At 42.1% G+C, this 21,057-nt stretch overlaps 1 protein-coding gene across 8 annotated transcripts in view; it reads right to left on the reverse strand.

Moving 5' to 3' along the window:
• Positions 1-221: 221 nt before the first annotated feature.
• LOC109257856 (zinc finger protein 705A-like) overlaps positions 222-21,057 on the reverse strand; it is a 36,137-nt gene continuing 15,301 nt past the window's right edge. For 5 of the 8 annotated variants that reach the window (XM_053900793.1, XM_019434243.2, XM_053900792.1 and 2 more), the window contains 5 exons: positions 5,439-5,524; positions 3,537-3,663; positions 2,716-2,811; positions 2,148-2,230; positions 222-1,706 (listed from right to left, as the gene is read on the reverse strand). In XM_053900793.1, the coding sequence (XP_053756768.1) occupies positions 1,059-1,706; positions 2,148-2,230; positions 2,716-2,811; positions 3,537-3,663; positions 5,439-5,450 (966 nt within the window). In that variant the 5' untranslated portion in view covers positions 5,451-5,524 and the 3' untranslated portion in view covers positions 222-1,058. Of the gene's footprint in view, positions 1,707-2,147; positions 2,231-2,715; positions 2,812-3,536; positions 3,664-5,438; positions 5,525-6,107; positions 6,145-7,966; positions 8,142-21,057 lie in introns of all 8 variants that reach the window. The other 3 variants (XM_053900796.1, XM_053900794.1, XM_019434250.2) reach the window with 3 other exon arrangements.

The raw sequence follows: 21,057 nt of genomic DNA on the forward strand, positions 1-21,057 counted from the left end.
TAGGGTCCTGCCGGGCCGGGCCGAGTGTCCCTGCTGTGTGCCACCAGGGCGCAGGAGGCAGCTGACGGTGACACGTTGGAAAGAGCGGACCTGATCTGTGTGAAAAAAACTGCTGGAGAAAGGGGGAGACACGGAGTCCTGCTGAGTCTCACCCACGTACTGAGGAGTGCAGGCTCGAGCCCGTTTACAACCGCGCAGAGAAAACTAGAACTTCACCAACATTAGATTTTTCAGCAACAGGGTTTATTGTTTAAATATTTACAAGTAATAATCTACTGAAAAAATTTAATTTCTTACAAACTTCTGCATTCAGTATTCCCGGATCACCTTACTATTTTGCAATTACATGCCACATTTTCCCCGTGAATATTTTCTCAAAATCCTGAACTATTTGCTAAATTCTACGTCAAAAGGCTCTTTTAGAGGTTTTTGTCCCCCGACTTAGTTTTCTGATGTGAAATCTAGCTGAAGTTACCTCCGCTTTGGTTTCACGACTGATGTCTCCTCAGGGTAAGAACTTTAACGTTGGCTAAGAAGGGAGTGACCACTGGATTCTCCTCTGCTGGTGACACTGCTCTGTAGGGTCTGTGTCCTCACACGCGCCACGGGGCTTCTCTGTGAGCCAAAGGGTTCCCGTGAGTCTTCACCGCGGAGTGACTTTTGGTGTTCCTCAAGAGCGTTCCTCCTCTTCCATCTGGGGCGAGCGTCTACTCAGACCTCACTGAGCTTTCTTGGGCGCAGGCCCGGTGCCCGCTGAGCGGCGTGCACGGTGATTACCGACCTCGGGCTTCTCCCGTGCGGAGGTGCCGAGGCCGAGAGCCGTGGCCGCTAACCTGTCCCTTCCTCGCATTTACAGGGTGAGTGCGCTCGTGTCGCCTGCGGTCGGAGCACTGACCGAAGGTCTTGCCGCGTGGACGGCACACGGCGGATTTCTCCCAGAGAAGTTTGCGTGAGTCCGACGAATGAGACCGAACGACGTGCGAGTCCTGTGGCGCGTTTCAGTGTTAACCGCTGTGGTGGACGTGGCGCCCGCCTTCGTGACAGTCGTGCCACGCGGGTCATGTGAGGTCAGGACATTTGCCGAAGGCATTCCTAATTTTCTCTCCGTTGTGGGTGCCCTCGTGTCGTCTCAGGGCGGAACACTGGCTGAAGGCTTTCCCACAGAGGTGGCACTCGTACGGTTTCTCCCCAGTGTGCGTTCTCTCGTGCCGTCTGAGGGCAGAGCATTTACTGAAGGCTTTCCCACACAGGTGGCATTCGTACGGTTGCTCCCCCGTGTGCGTTCTCTCGTGCTGTCTGAGGTTGGAGGACTGGCTGAAGGCTTTCCCACACAGGTGACACTCGTACGGTTTCTCTCCGGTGTGAGTCAGATTGTGTTTTCTAAGGTCAGAGCTTTGAATGAAGGCATTCCCACAGAGACGGCATTCGTAGGGCTTCTCTCCGGTGTGCGTCATCTCGTGTCTCCTCAGGCTGGAGCAGTTGCTAAAGGCTTTCCCACACAGATGGCACTCACATGATCTACCTCTAGTGTGAAGGTGCTTGTGTTGATTAAGGTACGACTCACTAGCGGACTGTTGACACTGTTTACTGACACAGGGGGTCTTTTCTGTGGGAGTCAACAGACGCCGAGTCACCATGAAGCTGCGAGTGAAATCTTCTTCCAAGTCACTGCATTCAAAGGGATCCTCTGGCGAAGGAGACTTCTGCTTTGGGGAAAGAGGTGGAAGGTTGGTAAAGCTTTGCCTGTGTCCATACGTTCCCTTCTCTATAGGAATAGAAATCGTTCAGTGATGGTCTCCAATCAAAATTCAGTATTACTTGCATACACATGATAGGTTACTCCCCTGCATACATGAAGATTTTCCCTTTTGTAGCATCCCAACCGCAGAGCTTATTACCTGATTTTAGAGACCTTAACATGTTTCAAAGACTAGGCATATGATCAGTGTTTGTGAACTTTTGATCAATGTTTAAAAACTTTTTCTTAAAGATCTCAGGTTTTGGATTTGAGCTCAGATTCATTAAACCTTTTGCTCAAAAACAAAAGGCTTAATCCCAATTTAATGTAAATTAGGCTATTGTGCTCAATTACTAACATCCTATTTCCAGGTCTTTGAGTGAGCTGGGTGACTACCCCTGGAACTCACCTCTGGCATGACCGTAGATGTGTCCTTGCTGCTGATACGCTGTGGGGCTATCATGTCTTGTTCTTTAAGGGCACTTTCCCCACCTAAAACAATTGAAAAAAACACAAATATTTCGAATGGCATTAGGGGAATGAAAATGTTGAAAAGCACCAAGACCCATGGGATTAGGTTTCAAAAATCAGCACTTTGACGGGGGCAAATAAATCAAGGGATGGAATACTCCAGGAATACTAAGTAATTGGCAAGTGAAGATTTCAAATTGAATTATAAAAAAATTCTAAGGGAGAGAAGTTGGGTAGGCAGTGTGAGTTACTGCGTGAAAATTTAACTGCGATAAGTACATGAATATGCTCTCCCTAAAGCCAAAAAAAGACAGTGGCAGGAGGAAACATGAACCGTGCCTGTCACATGAGAGGAATAATGGTAACTGAAGAATTCTGCCCCAGTGTCCTTCCTCGCATTTTAGGAAGCATCCCTCACTGGACAAGACCTTCAGCCGGCATTTCCAGGAACATGCTCCCTACTGAGTAGGCACATCGCCTACTAAGCACAGGTCCCTGCGGCTCACCTGGACCCTGGCTTTGGAGAGATCCGCTTCCTTCAGCCCACAGCTCTTCTCCCTGCTCCAGCTGGAAAATCACATCTGACTGGCAATGTTGGTACCCTGGTCATTAAAAAAAGGTACATGGATTTTGAATTCTGTGCCAATAAAAGTCCTCTCCTTCCCCGAAGCTAGTAATTATCATCAAGTCCAGGACAGGCTACTGAGGAAGGACAAGGACAACACTGAAGTTCACCCCAGGCACAACTTGGATAGAAAAGAACACTGACATCCAGACAGTGTGTTCACGACAGTGAAGACCTCTGGATGCTGATGTCCGTGCCCAAAGCTCAAAGAACGCCAGTCAGTCAGTCTGCATTACACACTGAATATCTCCAGAGTGGGTTGAATATTATTTTCAAACAGACACCAATAAACATAAGCTCTACAAGAATAACCAAGTTCTATTGTTTTCATTAGTCTGCTTTCAACTCTTGCCACAGTGACTAGAGCAGAATAATTATTTAGAAAATGTTTAATCAGCTTATTTCTACATTCAGAAATACTGAGTTCCCGGTTTTCTTTGTGTTAGAGACTGAGTAGCAACAAAGACATTAAATTGTGGCTAAGATTACATTCTAGTGGGGTGACAAACTAGATGGAGCAAAATACAAAGAAATAACTTATTTTTCAAGGAAGGTCTATGAAAGATTCAGGGAAGAGTGTGGAGTGGGTATGTCGAAGCTATTCCAGATCCCTGTGGACGGACGGACTGACTACCTCCCGACCCACCCATCTGTATACGTATACATACGTACAGATACACACATACGTACTGGCAGACTCACCCAGGGAGACCAGATGACGTATGTTTTCCAGCATCACATCTCTGAACAGCTTTCGCTGGGATGCATCCAGTAGGGCCCACTCTTCCTGGGTGAAGTCTACAGCTACATCTTCAAATGTCACTGATTCCTGAAACATCATGGATATTCCGGTTTAGACCGAGCACTCCCAACAGGCGTCCAGAGTAGGAGGGTTGAGCTGACAGCTCTGAGGAAGGGGGCGGAGGTGCCGGGTGTGTCGAAAGATCAAACTGAACGTGGGGTTCCGTCAGCTCATTCTCAGTACCGGATTGGCAGCTGCCTTTCAGATTCATCACAGAGATACATCCAGTCTGAAGCAATAAAACTTCTTTATAAGGGGGTATCATGTGAAGCGTGACATAATATTACCTGGAACTTAAAAAAAAACAACAACAACTGGTATTTCTAGGGGCTCCTGGCTGGCTCAGTCAGTAGAGCAGGTGACTCTTGACCTCTGGATTGTGAGTTCAAGCCCCACACTGGGTGTGAAGCCTACTTACAAAAGTAAATACATAAAATAAAGACAAAGTCTAAAATAAAAACTGGTAATGATGGTTTCTGATATGTGATTATAAAACTGGCACTTGAAAATTAATAACTAAAACTCACTTTCTGGTAATTTCAAGTAACTTGACCGACTCACTGTAAGGCAAACAATAACCGTGACTTGTCTCTTTAAACCATGACGCCATTCCCATAGGTAAACATTTAATAAACTGTTACGAGTACTGGAAGACCTGATAAACTAATGTACGAAGTTCTTCCTATCTAAGTAAACGTGTATTAAATGTAAGCCATTTGCCTGTTACTCCTTACATTGTCCCAAGAACCTTGAAACTGTCTCTAGCATTCTTCAAAAATGAACAGGTTTCATAAAGAACTTGGTAAAAATAGTGTCGTCTCGCTCATCTCTATAGGACGCAGATATTCATAATAAAGGACAAGGTCAGAAGGCTCAGCAGCAAAGCCAGGGACCTCTGAGACGGCTGTGCTGGGGGACAGTCCTGGCCTGACCGGTTCTGTGCCACGAGGACTCCCAATCCCAATCTTCTCTGGGACCTCAGACACCAGTTATCACCGTCTCCTATCTGGTCCTTCTGCTAAAGGATAACAGAAGTCTCTTGACTGGTTTTGGTTTATTTAATTCTTAAAAAGTTTCTGCAGGATCTTAAATTGTACTCGACTCCCTTGTCCTGAGTATATAGCCACAGTTATGGAAATAATACTCTCTATACACTAATTGCAACTAAGAAATATTTTCTTAAAAGGTTAATTAATTACAGTAAGGCAAAATGTGTGACTGGGAACATGAATGATAGTGAAAAGTTAGTTCTCTTTTTAAGAGTTTCCAAAAGTACAAATACACTCTATCAAAACTTTAAAACTAGACAGAATGAGTGACTCTTCATGCCTTTTCTGGCCTAAACTTTTCTCGTGCTCCTTTCACACCCAAAGACCCCAACCAGGACCTGTAACACTGGACTGTCAGAACCCACCTCCCTACTGGACTACAGTGTTGCCCTCCTGGCTCATCTCTTCATCACAACCCTTTACAAAGGACCATTATAGCCAACAGCGTGATCAGTGAGTGAATCATTTCCCGGTAAGGATATGGACTAAGTTAGAGAAAGAAAACTTCTTTCTTCTTTTCTGTAAATACATAAGCTTAATGGAGGCGAGAGTAAACTAGTGTGAGGTGGAAAGGTTATTAGTTACTGAGGAGTTCCTGACCCATTAGAACCATCCCAGAGTCCTGGGGAAATTTCACTGGAGCTCGAATCCCTGAATACTTCCTGACTGTACCTGGAATATCTGTGCCAATGGGAAAATCCCGCCCGTCAGATGGCACAAGGGTGTAAGCGGAAAGAGGTGATCCCCACTCACCAGTGGCTGCATTGCCAATAACCCAGGTGCAGGTGTCTTTCTCTGGGTCCTCGCTCACTGGCAGTCCAAGCACTAAGCAGGCAAAGCTGAGGACGGAGAAAGAAGCCATGAGATGCAGTCCTGCACATAATGTCCAGTCTAAACTGTCATGAAGCCCTAAACCTTCACCTGGATGTGACACTCCCACCCAGCCCCACCAACCTGCAGCGCACTCTACAAGAAATGCAGAGGACTCGCCTCCTCTCCCGTGGTCTAAAGTTAAGAAGACTGACTACAGTTGCTAAAAAAACAAAAACCAAAACCAAAAAAAAAACCAACATACAAATATAGATGTCTCAGGATAAGACCACTGAAAGTATTGAGTGTATATGGCAATCGGCCCACGGCATCCAGAGTTCTTCAGTTCCCTCTGTGACTCCAGAGCGTGGGGATCCTGGACTTCGGCCGCATGTCGAGTTTGATTTCCATCTGGAGGTAAATACTCGACTTTCTCAGATTTCCTCATTCTCCTACACAAGCAGTGGTTGTCCAGCATCCATGGCAACCTTCTGGAGCCACACTGCCTTTCTGCTCTCCCTCAGCTCCACCTCTGCGATCTGCCCCTCCCAGATGTGGATGTCAAAAAACTAAGTTTGTTTTATGATAGGATTACTCAATTCAAGGACTTACTCCATTTGGAGAGATCAGTGGCACTCATTCTGCTCCCCTGCATCAGAAAGGAGGAGTATAGGACTCAGAGCGTTCCTGTTATGTACTGTCCCAACCCTCCAGGTCAAGGACATTCAGGTAACTTGGAATGGCTGGGGTTCAGGAGGATATCTAGCTACTCTTTGATTATTTTAGCTAAGTGGTAGCACAAGCCCTTGAAATCCGATTCTGTATGAATCTTCATTAGCTGCACTATCCTGCATCACACACACACATACACGTATACGTACATGCACATTTACGTATATACACAAATGTGTGTGAAAGACAGAGTGAGAAAGCCATTTATAAACTGTAAATTCTCCCCTAAAATACCAATAATAATTAAATGTATTTCATGGGAAAATGACGACAATGTGTCATAAGCAAAAATAGGATAACTCACCCATTTGTACCTGAGGTCCAGAAAAAGAGGGAAAAAAAGGAAATTTGTATCAAATGTGACTCTGCTTGGATATTTACATGATCCACTTATTTAATCCTCACAATAAACTGGTGATTTTAATTGATTTGCTAATTTAACAAAAAACCCGAAGAGAAGAGGTTCAAAACACTTTCTGTATTTTAATCTTGCTCTGCCTGTCTCCCATGCTCAATCCTTAAGAATCACACCCCATGCCTGCGTTTAACCTGGAAAATCATGTCAGTTCTGACTTAATGAGAAGCCCTCCGCTGTTACTACAACGCCCTCTTCCTACTTTTTCAAGAAACACACCCCACACTCAGGTCTGTGTGCACGGGAACCGACAGCAGGTGACTTCCGTGCACCTGCCTTTTCTGTGGCCAAATGTGACCCACGTGGCAAAGAAGCCGATCCCTGCCTAACACCAGCACCACCACTCCTAGGGCTTTTCCAACCTGTCTGGCATCTCTACCTTGGAGAAGTGAATCATTCTTCCACGCTCCATAAATACTTCAAATCTGCAGGCTCTTCAATCTACACGTTCTCCCCTTTCAAAAGACACGATTCTTCCCTACTACAATACTGTGTTAGTTTGCTCAGGCTGCTGTAACACGGTACCGCCAACCGAGGGGCTTAAACAACAGAAGTGTATTTTCTCATGAATCTGGCCGCTGCACGAGACCAAGGCCTCCCCACCCAGTGTGCTCACAGCTGTCCTCTCCCTGTGTCTCCACACTCTTGCTTGGCACACATCGGTGACATCAGTCCCTCTTCCTGCAAAGACACCAGTCAAACGGACTCCGAGCCCGCCCCACTGACCTCATTTTCCCTTAGTTACCACTTGTGAGGCCCAATCTCCAAATACATTCTTAGGGTTGGGACTGCAACATTTGACTTTTGGGAACACAAAACTCAACCTATAACAGAGATGAATTTACATACAGTGACATTCTGCCTCAGTTTTCCCCACAAGTCCTACATTCATGTCCACTGGTTATTTTTTTCTATCAAATTGAAGTCCTGTTGCCTTTAAGGCCAGTGTGTCCAACTGAATTCCTTTCTCCTGTTTTGTTCAGAACTATATTATGAACTCTCCTTTCCCCAAAACATGTCCATCTCTCCACAATCACCTATCTCCTCATTGACGCTCATTATCTCTCTCGTAACTTGAAGCAAAAATCTCCTCTGGACGGATTTTCTCTCCAGCCCCTGGCCTTCCATCCTCCCTTCAGAGCCGAACCGGAAGTGCTGGTGTCCCTCACTCACGTCGTCCCCTCCCTCCGACTTACAAAGACCACCAATGATTACTTTGTAAGTACACGTTGTTAATATCACTGTCTCCATAAATAAATCCTTACATGGAAATGAGGAGGAGTTAAACCCTGACCTCCTTTTCTGAACATCTTGCTGCCGTTACCCGACACTTTAAGTCTCCTCCACAATCGGTCCTTCTCCCATGTCCTCTGCAAAGAATTCCTCAATCCTGTCGGAATGTCTCGAGACTTCACGTGAGCTCCTGCTCTCCTTTTGTACCATGTCCTGGTAGGCTCACGCATTTCTTCAACTGCTCCACATTTTTTCTGTTGCTGTCCCTAAATTGAAAGTAACCAATTTCTTGTCTGGATTCCATTTCTGAATGATCACCTCTGCCTGCAAACGTACATACACCTAAAATGAAATATTTCCCAGGACAGTAACTCCACCGCTCGAAACATCAAACGTATTCCTCGTCTGTCTGAATCTTAGCTAATGGCTCCATCTGAGTGTTGGTATTGTAAATGCCTTCATCCACCCGACAAACACACTGCTATTATTTCTAAACTGGCCACTGGTGTCATTCTTCATTTCCACCTCCATTCACGAACGTCCTGCCCCATACTCCTCCTCCTCCAGTTTCAGTCTGCATCTCAATTATACAGAGACACTTTCACTAAACTCCAACCAGAGTAAGCCTCTCCCTTGCCCTCCGCCTTGACTTAAACAGAACTGCTGCCCTTTCAGGTCCCTCATGAAATTTGTTGTTATATATTTACTTACTTATGCTGTCCTCTCGATGGTCTAAATGCGGAAAAACGCACCTATGAATGGTAGAGTTAGGCAAGTCCCCTCTGATCGTTACATCTGAATTATGAAAACAGAGAAATTCTATGCCCACAGTAAGGAAACCTCCCCCCAAATGCCTGTGGTCAGATAAACCATCATTTTCTGATTATAAATTCCTCTCTGAAATACAGGAGTCAGTCTTTTCTGGTATAAATTCTCTCCAGTACTTCCCCAGACCCAAACAGATGGAAAAGCTAACAAAGCCAACTCTTTGAGGATGCAGCCACCACACAAAGACCCTCAGAGTTTCTTTCTAGTTCTAGACAGATCACTCTTTTGATGGTGATCCGTCTTTATAAGCAGTTGACAACGTCATCAGTAACGTAAACCAAAAGACATACCCTGGCCAGTCTGGATGACAGTCAATATAAATCTAATTGAGGCATGCGTTTTTTTTTCTAATTAGGTAAATCATATAGATGCAGTTAAGGAAAAAAAGATGATGCTTTTTTTTGTTTCTAACAATACTTTTTAGACTCAGGTTCACTGCAAACTGAGCATAAGATACAGACAGTTCCCATATACCTCCTGTCCCCACAAAAGAACGGCCTTCCCCACTATCAATATACCACCAGAGTGCTACATTTGTCACAATTCATGAACCTACAGTGATACATCATTATCACCCAAAGTCCTTAGTTTTATACTAGCGTTCACGCTTGGTGTTGTAAATTCTACTGGTTTTGAAAAACATACAATGACATGTATCCACTGTTACAGTATCATCAGAAGATTTTCACTGGCCTAAAAATCCTGTACTCTGCCTATTCATCCCTGCCCACCACCCAATCCCTGGCCACCAATGATTGTTTTACTGTCTTCATAGTTTTACCTTTTCCAGAATGTCATATAGTTGGGATCATACAGTATGTCTTTTTCAGATTGGTTTCTTTTACTTAGTAACAGGCATTTAAACCTCCTCCATTTTCACTGGCTTAAAAGCTCATTTCTTTTTACCACTGAATAATTTCTACAGTTTGGCTATACTACGGTTATCCATCACCTACTGAAGGAAGGAACTTGGTTCCTTCCAAGTTTTGGCAATTACAAATAAAGCCGTTCTAAAACAACCACGTGTAGGTTTTTGTGTGGACCTACGTATTCCAACTCATTTGGATAAACAAGAAACATGACTGCTGGATCACATGGTAAGAGTCTGTTTAGTTTTGTAAAAAAAAAAACCTCCCACTATCTTCCAAAGCAGCTGTACCAGTTTGCATTCCTACCAGCAATGAAGGAGAGTTCCTGTTGCTATGTATCTTTACCAGCATTTGGTGGTGTTGGTATTTTGGATTTTCCCCTAGAATTCTAATGGCATGCAGTGGTACTCTCATTTTTATTTTAATTTGTATTTCCCTAATGACATGATGTTGAACATACTTTCATATGCTTATTTTCTATCTTCTTTGGTGAGATGGCTGTTCAGATCTTTTGATTCCCCCCCCCCCCTTTTTAACGTTTATTTATTTTGAGAGAGAGAGAGACAGAGAGCAACTGGGGGGGAGGGTCAGAGAGAGAGACACAGAATCTGAAGCAGCTCCAGGATCTGAGCTGTCAGCACAGAGCCTGATATGGGACTCAAACTCAAGAGCCGCGAGAGCATGAACTGAGCTGAAATCGGATGCTTAACCGACTGAGCCACCCCACTTTTGCCAATTTTTGAATGGAGTTGGTCATTTTCTTATTGTTGAGTTTTAGGAATATCTTATATTATGGTTAAGTCCTTTATCAGATGTGTGTTTTGCAAATATTTTCTCCCAGCTGTGGCTCTGTCTTCTCATTTTCTTCAGTATTGAAGCAGAAGTATTTAATCAAGTTCAACTTATCAGTTCTTTCATGGATCATGCCTTTGATGTTGTAGCCAAAATGTCATTGCCAAACTCAAGGTCACCTTGATTTTTTTCCTTTGGGAGTTGTATGGTCTTGTGTTTTATATTTAGATGTTATATATTTTGAGATAATTTTTTAGAAGTATAATGTCTGTGTCTAGATTTTTTTTTTTTTTTTTTTTGGTATATGAATTTCAATTATTACCTGCCCTCTCACTGTTGAAAATGCTTTTTTTCTCCATTATATTTCTTTGTCAAATATCAGTTGACTGTATTTGTGTGGGTATACTTCTGGGCTCCCTGTTGTGTTTCACTGATATAGTTGTCTGTTTCACCAACAGATTACATAGTTTAATTCATCATCCTTCTAACGGTCTCAAAAGCAGTCTTCATCCATCTTGTGGATTTGGGTTGTTACAGGCAACACTGGAGAGAAGCTAATGCGAGAGCTGTATGCTGCTCTTTATTTTCAAGAGGACTCGTCATGTGACATCTCTCAGGCTGTGAGCATCCTGGTGACTCCAGATAAATGAAACATTTGAGCTTAAAATATATATTTGGCTACCGAGTGTATATATTTTACTGTCAGGAAATAGAAAAACAAATCAGCATAGGTCTCTTCATCAGATTTAGTTGATTGATGCCTAACAACTGTAAAACCCTACAAGCTTCAAAGTATTAAGGCTTTCTAGAATAAATAACGTAGCTTCATTACTTATTTTACTATAAATAGGATGTGCTTTGTTTTTGAAAATAAGTTTCAAAGAAGTAGGACATATCTTAAGATACAGGGAAATCTCGAGATCCAAAAGAACAGATTGTTTTTGAAGAAAAATCATTCAGTATACATTTTAAATACAAGCATTTGATTTAGAAAAAATTGTCATTTTCATCCTTGTCATCAGTATCACTGGCATTATCATCACCATCAAAAGCTAGTGTCCTAAGGCCAAAAGAACGTCGAACCAGGTCCTGCTGGAGCCAAACTGTTCAGAGGTCAAGGGCCAAGGCTCTGGTCTCAGCCCGCTGGGGCCCCAGCCAGGCTCCCCCACATGCTGGGTGATGGTTAAATTGAGATGGCCTTTACTCCCTCATAGGACTATTGAGAGGTAAAAATGGGTTAATGAGTGTAACGTTTTCACACTGAGTCACTGCTGTAATTACTTGTATCGGGAGCAGCAAAGGCCAGCTGCAGCTAAGTAGGCAGGAGTACGTGGCGCGGAGGGTTTTGGATCCAAATGTGAACCACTCTCCACAGCTCCCTGAGCCCATGTTTTTACATCTGCGTCTCCCACGTGTATTTGTCTTTTTTCATGGTCTTCCAGATAGACTGATCTTCTATAGACATAGAGCCCAGTAAATAACAGCAAACCGTTAACACAGAGGAAGCAGTAAAGAAACAAGCTACCTTATATTCTACAAAGTGCTGACAATGCCATGATAGCACTTTCTGAGCACAATTAAAAAAAATTAAATAGCCACAGTGCAGCAGTGAGGAAGACAATAGCCCGACATGAGCACCAAACTTATGGGGCTCCTGACTAACACCAGTCACAGTCTTCCCTTTGGTCTGGGGTGGACACTGGGAGTCTGCATTTTGACAAGTACACCAGGGATCCTGATGTAGGAGTAGAACCCTGAAAATGTGACACAGTGGCCAATAAGCTAAAGACAGATTCTTAATATGGATTCAGGTCACCATAAGACACGGCCAGATTCATCACTCACTCATCCCTGGTTGAACTGAAATCATCTGCCTCACAGGCACTTGTCTCATTCATGGGCCACAGGCCAGCTGGCTTTACTGTCTCACCCGTGCACAGCCCTTTTACTAGAACTTCCTTCCCATCCCCCACTTGGCATTCTTGAACTTCCCCTTTAAGAATCTGATTACATATCATACCCCTTTGGGAGATGGGATCCCCTTCCCTGAACATTCAGTCTAATGTTGGTGCCAAACCTCCCCATTATCCCAGGAGGGCATTTAGGACACCTCCCTGCAACTGCCACCTTGACTGTCTCCTTCTCAGAGCTGTGTGAGCTGAGGACAGCGAAAACACTTGGCTTGGCTCATTATTGTCCCCGGGTCCCCATAAACTGTATGGGATATGGAGAGATACGATGCATGTTAAAAGTAGTGAGAGAACAATTCATATAAACAAAGCCTTCTGTTTTAGATCTATCAACACAGGACTAAACCTTAGTGCTTTGGCGGCACTATTCTCGCCTTCCGCCCTTCTACCAGAAACAACACTTTTAGCCTTCAAACGAAACGCAAAGGGATGGGACTAATTTATGGACGACGAAGGCTCCACTCCAGAGCGCAGGCTCAGGATCCTGGGGTTTTACGTCCCAGTGGAATAACCCCCCTCTGCGCTGATGGCAAGTCCTCTTTGGGGAATTTGTGGGTTTTTTTTCCTCCTCTAATTCACAGCTTGGTTTGCAAACTGACTTCAGTATCAACCTCCACAAGAAATAGCTGAAGAGACTTAAGGTCTGAGGTCTTCCTGGGATCCACAGGGCTGGCCCAGGGCTGGTGTCCAACTGGTCCTCAGAAAGTGGCTGGGAGATGGGGGGAGGTATCTCACTTAGGCACCGGCTGATGAATTATCTGCCGTCCATGTCTGTAGACAGTCCTGCCAGACTGCAGTATTAAACTGGAGACCCCCATGTCCGTAGTCTGTGCAGGTGCCTGTGTGCATATGATGAGGCAGTTCTATCTGGGACAGCTGTAGAGCGAATGCTGGGTAAACAGCAGATTCTCCTAAGTGTTTTACCATGAAAATTCTTGGGCTTTGTTTTTAGATACAGAAAGATTTAAGTAAAATATTATTATATAGCGATGACTTTTCATCCAGAAAGCATTTGCTACGGACAAGTACATATAAATGCTTGAACATTCTCTAGAGAGCTCAATAAAAATACAACTTTTAAATTTGGTTTCGTAAAATTGTTTTAAAACATACATCAGAATTTATACTTTTCTTTTGTGCCTGTTATTTCTGTGAAAAGCAAATTTCCTTGATCAAATTAAGTAGATGTGAATTTTGTTCTTGCTATTATCTTATTTTCAATAAATAAAAATCACTGCGCCAATACTGCTGTTACGATAATACCTTAGGAGTTCAAAAATCTATTGTCTTAAGAAAATACAGAAAATGATGGAGTAAAATGGTGGAGGAGTGGGGAGACCCTAAGCACGCATCCTCCCTGGAACACAGCTAGATAAATATCAAATCATTCTGAACACCCAAGAAATCAATCATAACTCTCAGAGAACAAACCTGCACATCTAAAAACCAGAAAAATGACCCATGGAAGGAAGGAACTGCATAGAATTCGTGGGAGAAAAGAGCTGCAGGTGCTCCCCAGGGAAAGAAGCCCTGGTCTCGGTGGGAGTAGGGAGAGGAGGGAGAGGGAAAGAAAAAGAGGGGGGGGGGGGCGCGTAAGAGGGAAAACACACAAGGGACTGCTCAAGAAAATTACTCCCCAAAACCTCAGACAAGGAAAAAGGACAGGGTTACAACACCACCAGTTTTCCAGAAACAGTGGAGCACACATTCCTAAGTTTCGGAGGTCTGTGACATTTCCAGATTCGCACCTGGGGAGCTGAGCAGTGGGACAGCAGAGCTGAGCCCCAACGGCAGGAGGCCTGAGGATCCCCAGGATCACATGGGGAGAAGCGGTTTGGCTGCTTCGAGTGCATCTGGGAGAGGTGATTCGGCCTCTCAATGGACACAGGACCCAGCAGGCAACATCCAAAACAAAGAAGCCAAGAGAGGTATGCAAACCCGGGTGCCAGCTGTGTGTTGTGATTTACAATAAATTCTGATCCACTGCATGATCCTGCGGCTGTCTTCTGTGACAAACTGGCACCACCAGCCGCAAGTCATCGTGACTGTCCCCAGAAGATCAGTGCAGGTCTGTGCTGTGGGGGTCTCTGAAGTATGGGGTTTTGAAACACAGCCGCACCTGATTTAAAACACAGCAGCGCCGCACTATTTGGCAGGTGGACAGGTTGGACACGGGGTGAAGGTGGGGATATGACGGAAACCAGGGACACAGGTGGCATCGCTGCGCGTCTGTGAGGGCTTACTGAAGAGGGGTGGTGTACACTTCCTGCTCCTGAGTTGAGAGAACAAGAGAATGGGGAGAAACCATTTTCTCCCGCACCCACCAGCTTGATCCATCTTGGTGAGCTAAACAGCACCACCAAGTGGAGGACGGAGCTGCTACACCAAGTCCTGCCCCCACCCAGCACCCTGAAGACACATCTCCAGGAGAGCAATTGTACCTGAAAATCAGAGCAGCAGGCCCCTTCCCCAGAAGACCAGCAGAAACACCTAGTCCACACCAAGTCTACGAATCAGACTGGCGCAAAGCTTCAGCTCTAGAGGAAAAAAGATCTAGCATCCTTTGGGGTTTTTCTGTTTGTTTCTTTTTGTTTTTGTCTTTCTTTTTATTTTTTGATACAAAAAGAGCATTCTAATCTTATTTTTTATCATTTTTAAATTGTTTTATTTTGGATATATTTTTATTAGTTTTTTCTTTTCTTTCTTCCTACCTTTTTCCTATCAAGCTTCTTGTAACAAGCAGATCAGAACACACCTAGGATCTAACTTCATGTATTTTTTAGATTTTTTTTGTCTTCAATTTTTACTTTTTGTTTTATTTTGCTTTATTTTTCTTTCTCTCCAAAATGACAAGACGAGGAATTCACCTCAAAAGAAAGAACAGGAAGAAAGGACAGCCAGATATTTTAATCAATGCATATATAAGTAAATTGTCTGAACTAGAATTTAGAACAACAATTATAAGGATATTAGCTGTGCGTGAAAAAAGCATAGAAGACACTAGAGAATACCTTACTGCAGAGATAAAAGAACTAAAATCTAGTCATGCCAAAACTAAAAATGCTGTAACCGAGATACAATCCCAAATGGAGGCCATAAAAATGAGCATAGACAAAGCAGAGGAGCAAATCAGTGATACAGAAGATAAAATTATGGAAAATAATGAAGCTGAAAAGAAGAGGGTAAAAAAGGTCATGGACCACAAAGGCAGATTTTGGGAACTCAGTGACTCATTAAAAATGTATTCGCATCATAAGAGTCCCAGAAGATGAAGAGAGAGAAAGAAAGGTAGGAAGTTTCTTTGAACAAATTATAGCTGAAAACTTCCATAATCTGGGGAAGGACACAGATATCAAAATCCAAAAAGCACAGAGAACTCCCATTAGATTCAACAAAAGCCAATCGTCGCCAAGTCATAAAAGTCAAGTCAAAAATCACAAACACAAAGATAAGAATCATGAAAGCAGCAAGGGAAAAAAAAAGTCCTTAGCCTACAAGGGAAGACAGATCAGATTTGCAGCATATCTGTCCACAAAAACATGGCAGGCCAGAAAGGAGTGGAAGGAAATGTTCAATGTACTGAATGGGGCAAATATGCAACCAAGAATTCTTTATTTAGTTAGGCTATCATTCAAAATAGGAGGAGAGATAAAGAGTTTCCCAAACAAAAACTAAAGGAGTATGTGACCACTAAACTAGCCCTGCAAGAAATTTTAAAGGGAACTCTTTGGAGGGAAAAAGAAGAAAAAAACAAAAAAAACACAAAGCAACAAAGACTACAAAGGACCAGAGAACATCACCAGAAACACCAACTCTACAGGTAACACAATGGCACTAAATTCATACATTTCAATAATCACTCTGAATGTAAATCAACTAAGTGCTCCCATCAAAAGACATAGGGTAGCAGAATGGGTAAAAAAAAAAACAAAAATAAGATCCCATCTTTATGCTGCCTACAAGAGACTAAAGACACCTGAAGATTGAAAGTGAGGGGATGGAGAACCATTTATCATGTTAATGGACATCAAAAGAAAGCCAGAGTAGCCATACTTCTATTAGACAAACTAGATTTTAAAACAAAGACTGTAACAAGAAATGAAGAAAGGCATTGTATTATTATTAAGGAGTCTATCCATCAAGAAGATCTAACAGTTTGAGTTTAGGCCCCCAAATTGAGAGCACCGTAATATATAAATCAATTACTAATAAATATAAAGAAACTCATTGACAAAAAAAAATAAATAAAAAAAATTAAAAAAAAAAGAAACTCATTGACAATAATATAATAATAGAAGGAGACTTTAACACCCCACGTATGGCAATGGACAAATCTAAGCAGAAAATCAACAAAAAAACAATAGCTTTGAATGACACACTGGACCAGAAGGACTTAACAGATACATTCGAATCATTTCATCCTAAAGCAGAATACACCTTCTTTTCTCGTGCACATGGAACATGTTCACATGAAACATACTGGGTCACAAATCAGCCTTCAACAAGTACAAAAAGATCACGATCAAAGTATGCATATTTTCAGATCACAATGCTATGAAACTTGAAGTCAAACACAAGAAAAAATTTGGAAAGCCCTCAAATACATGGAGGTTAATAAAGAACATCCTACTAAAGAAAAAATGGGTTAACCAGGAAATTAAAGAAGAAATAAAAAAAAATACAAGGAAGCATGTGAAAATGAAAAGGGTCCAAAACCTTTGGGATGCAGCAAAAGGCAGTCCTAAGTGGGAAGTATATTGCAATTCAGGCCTATTTCAAGAAAAAAGGATCCAAATACACAACATAACCTTACATCTAAAGGACCTAGAAGAGGAAGAGCAAATAAAACCTAAAGCCATTAGAAGAAGGATAATAATAAAGATTAGAGCAGAAATAAACAATATAGGGAAAAAAACAAAAAAACAGAACACATCAATGAAACTAAATGCTGGTTCTTTGAAAGAATAAACAAAACTGAACCCCCTAGCCAGACTTATCAAAAAGAGAGAGGACCCAAATGAAAGAGGAGTGATCACAACCAACACCAGGGAGATACAAATAATCATGAGAATACTATAAAAAATTATATGCCAACTTGGCAATCTGGAAGAAATGGACAAATTCCTAGAAACTCACAAACTACCAAATTGAAACCGGAAGAAATAGAAAATTTGAACAGACCCATAACCAGCAAAGAAATTGAATCAGTAATCAAAAATCTTCCAACCACCAAGAGTCCAGGGCCAGACAGACGGCTTCCCAGGAGAATTCTACCAGACAATTTAAAGAATAGTTATACCTATTCCCAAACTGTTCCAAAAAACAGAAATAGAAGAAAACTTCCAAACTTAGTCTACAAAGCCAACATTACCTTGATTATAAAACCAAAGACCCCACTAAAAAGGAGAATTACAGGCCAATATCCCTGATGAACATGGATGCAAAATTCCTCAACAAGGTACTAGCAAAATAAATTCAACAGTATACTAATAGAATTATTCACCCATTGATCCCATTATCAATGGGATTTATTCTTGAGCTACAGGGCTGGTTCGATATTTGCAAATCAATCAACACGATATACTACATTAAAAAAAAAAAAAAAGGAACCATATGATCCTGTCAATGGATGCAGAAAAAGAATGGACAAAATATAGCATCAATTCTTGATAAAAACGCTCAACAGAGCAGGGACAGATGGAACATACCTGAATGTCATAAAGGCCATTTATGAATGACCCACTGCTAATATCATCCTCAGTGGGGAGAAAGTGAGAGAGCCTTTCCCCTATGGTCTGGAACAAGACAAGGATATCCACTCTCACCATTACTATTTAACATACTACTGGAAGTCTCAGCCTCAGCAATCAGACACCAAACCAAAAAAAACTGCATCTAAATCGGCAAGGAAGAAGTCAAGCTTTCACTATTTGCAGGCGACATGATACTCTATAGAGAAAACCCAAAACACTCCACCAAAAATTGCTAGAACTAATACATGAATTCAGCAAAGTCACAGGATATAAAATCAATGTTGTAAATATAAAATCTGTTGTATTTCTATACATCAATAATGAAGTAGCAGAAAAATAAATCAAGGAATCGATCCCATTTGCAACTGCACCAAAACCGGTAAGATACCTGGGAATAAACCTAATTAAAGAGGGAAAGATCCATACTCTGAAAACTGTAGAACACTCATGAAAGAAACTCAATAGGACACAAGTAAATGGAAAACCATTCCATGCTCATGGATTAGAAGAACAAACAGTGTCAAAATGTCCATCCTATCCAAAGCAATCTACACATTTAATGCTAGCCCTATCAAAATACCACCAGAAGTTTTTGCAGAGATAGAACAAACAGTCCTAAAATTTGTATGGAACCACCAAAGACCCTGAATAGCAAAAGCAATCCTGAAAAAGAAAAACAAAACTGGAGGCATCACGATTTCAGATTTCAAGCTGTATTACAAAGCTGCAGTCATCAAAGTATTATGGTACTGGCACAACAACAGATACATAGATCAATGGAACAGAATAGAAAATCCAGAAATGGACCCACAACTGTACAGTCAACTCATCTTCGACAAAGCAGGAAAGAATATCCAATAGAAAAAAGACAGCCTCTTCAACAAATGGTGTTGGGAAAACTGGATGGCAACATGCAGAACAATGAAACTGGACCAATTTCTTACACCACACACAAAAATAAATTCAAAATGGATGATAGATCTAAATGTGAGACAGGAAACTATCAAAATCCTAGAGGAGAACGCATGCAGCAAGTTCTCTGACCTGGGCCAGAGCAACTTCTTACTAGACACGTCACCAAAGGTAAGGGAAACAAAAGCAAAAATGGACTATTGGGACTTCATCAAGATAAAAACCTGCATAGCAAAGGAAACAATCAAAAAAACTAAAAAGCAGTCTACAGAATGGAAGAAGACATTTGCAAATGACACATCTGATAAAGGGTTAGTATCCAAAAATCTATAAAGAACTTACCAAACTCAACACCCAAAAAACAAGCCAGTAAATGGGAAGAAGACATATGAATAGATGCTTTTCTAAAGAAGACATCCAGATGGCTAACAGACACATGAAAAGATGTTCAACATCAGTTATCATCAGGGAAGTACAAATCAAAACCATGATTGGATACCCCCTCCCACCTGTCAGAAGAACCAACAAGTGTCGTTGGTGAGGATGTGGAGAAAGGGGAACCTTCGTGCACTGTTGGTGGGAATGCAAACTGGTGCAGCCACTCTGGAGAACAGTACTGAGGTTCCCTAACAGACTAAAAATAGAACTACCCTATGATCCAGCAATTGCACTCTTAGGTATTTACCCCAAGGATACAAAAATATGGATTCGAAAGGGTATATGCACCCCATTGGTTACAGCAGCACTACTGATAATAGCCAAAGTATGGAAAGGGCCCAAAGGTCCATTGACTGATGAATGGATAAAGACGAGGTGGTACATATATGCCATGGACTTTAACTCAGGCATCAAAAAGAATGAAATCTTGCCACTTGCAATGACGTGGGTGGAGCTAGAACATATTATAGTAAGGGAAATAAGTCAATCAGTGACAGACAAATACCGTATGATTTTGCTCATATGTGGAACTTAAGAAACAAAACACAGAACATATGTGGGGGGCTGGAGAAGAGAGAGAAACAAACCATAACAGACACCTAATGAGACAGAACAAACAGATGGGTATCAAGCAGGGTGCTCGTGCTGAGCACTGGGTGTTACAGGTAAGTGATGAATCACTGAATTCTCCTGAAACCAATGTTGCACTATAAGTCAACTAAAGTTTCAATTAAAAAAAAAAAATCAAGAACTGCCCTTACATATTCCAGATAATTCAAGTCACTTGGATCACTCTGTTGGATTACTAGATCAATTCTTTCTCACGTATACACTTTTCTAAATAAAATTTCTGGGGCAACTGACCTTTATTCGCCGTCTTGGGAAGCGTATCAGTAAGTAAATCTTAACTGGAGCTTTAATACACACCAGGCAAGAATCTGTGAACTTTAAATGTGCTGAATCAAACTCAAAAAATATTAAAGTGTTATGTTTCACATCATTATGAGGGAACTATGGCACAGGTGTGACAAAGCACATGGCAGAAACATGGTAATAAAAAAGGGTGCCGAATGTACCCTTAGGGAGTCTCACAGAATCAGCAGCTTTGGACTTAAATGACAGCCAGGTCCCCGTACTATTTCTACTTCATAGATGAAGTAAATGGATGCAAAGAGAAGCCAGCTTATCCAAGAAACGTCAACTATCCACTCAACTCATCACTTCCAGGCACCTACTTCCAAGCTGCACTGGAAAGGCTTTGAGGTAGTCGAGTGCCCACTCAACTCTCTTTTCACTTTTGGCACTTTTATTACATTTCCCTTTGACAGCTCGTCCTTTTGAAAATTCCTGGAGTTTGGAGTATATAAAAAGCCCCCTTCTGCTCTGACATGGTGCTGGAGCTCATCTTTCCTTTGAGATTAGGTAATGACATTGTCTGGGTTTAGGATATATTCTTCCTATTGTTGAGAGAAATAACTTGTAACTAAGTCCAGAAATAAATGGATTCGTCTTCCTTAGACCAGTCCATCCAGTAACCTCGCTTTTCTGAATTTAAAATGACCGTAGTGTTGACTTACAGTTAAAATAGAAGTTTGATTTGGACTACCATCCACCCATCCC

This window comes from Panthera pardus, unplaced genomic scaffold (assembly GCF_024362965.1).
Source record: "Panthera pardus isolate Hobbes unplaced genomic scaffold, ASM2436296v1 HiC_scaffold_13, whole genome shotgun sequence".
Taxonomy (NCBI): domain Eukaryota; kingdom Metazoa; phylum Chordata; class Mammalia; order Carnivora; family Felidae; genus Panthera; species Panthera pardus.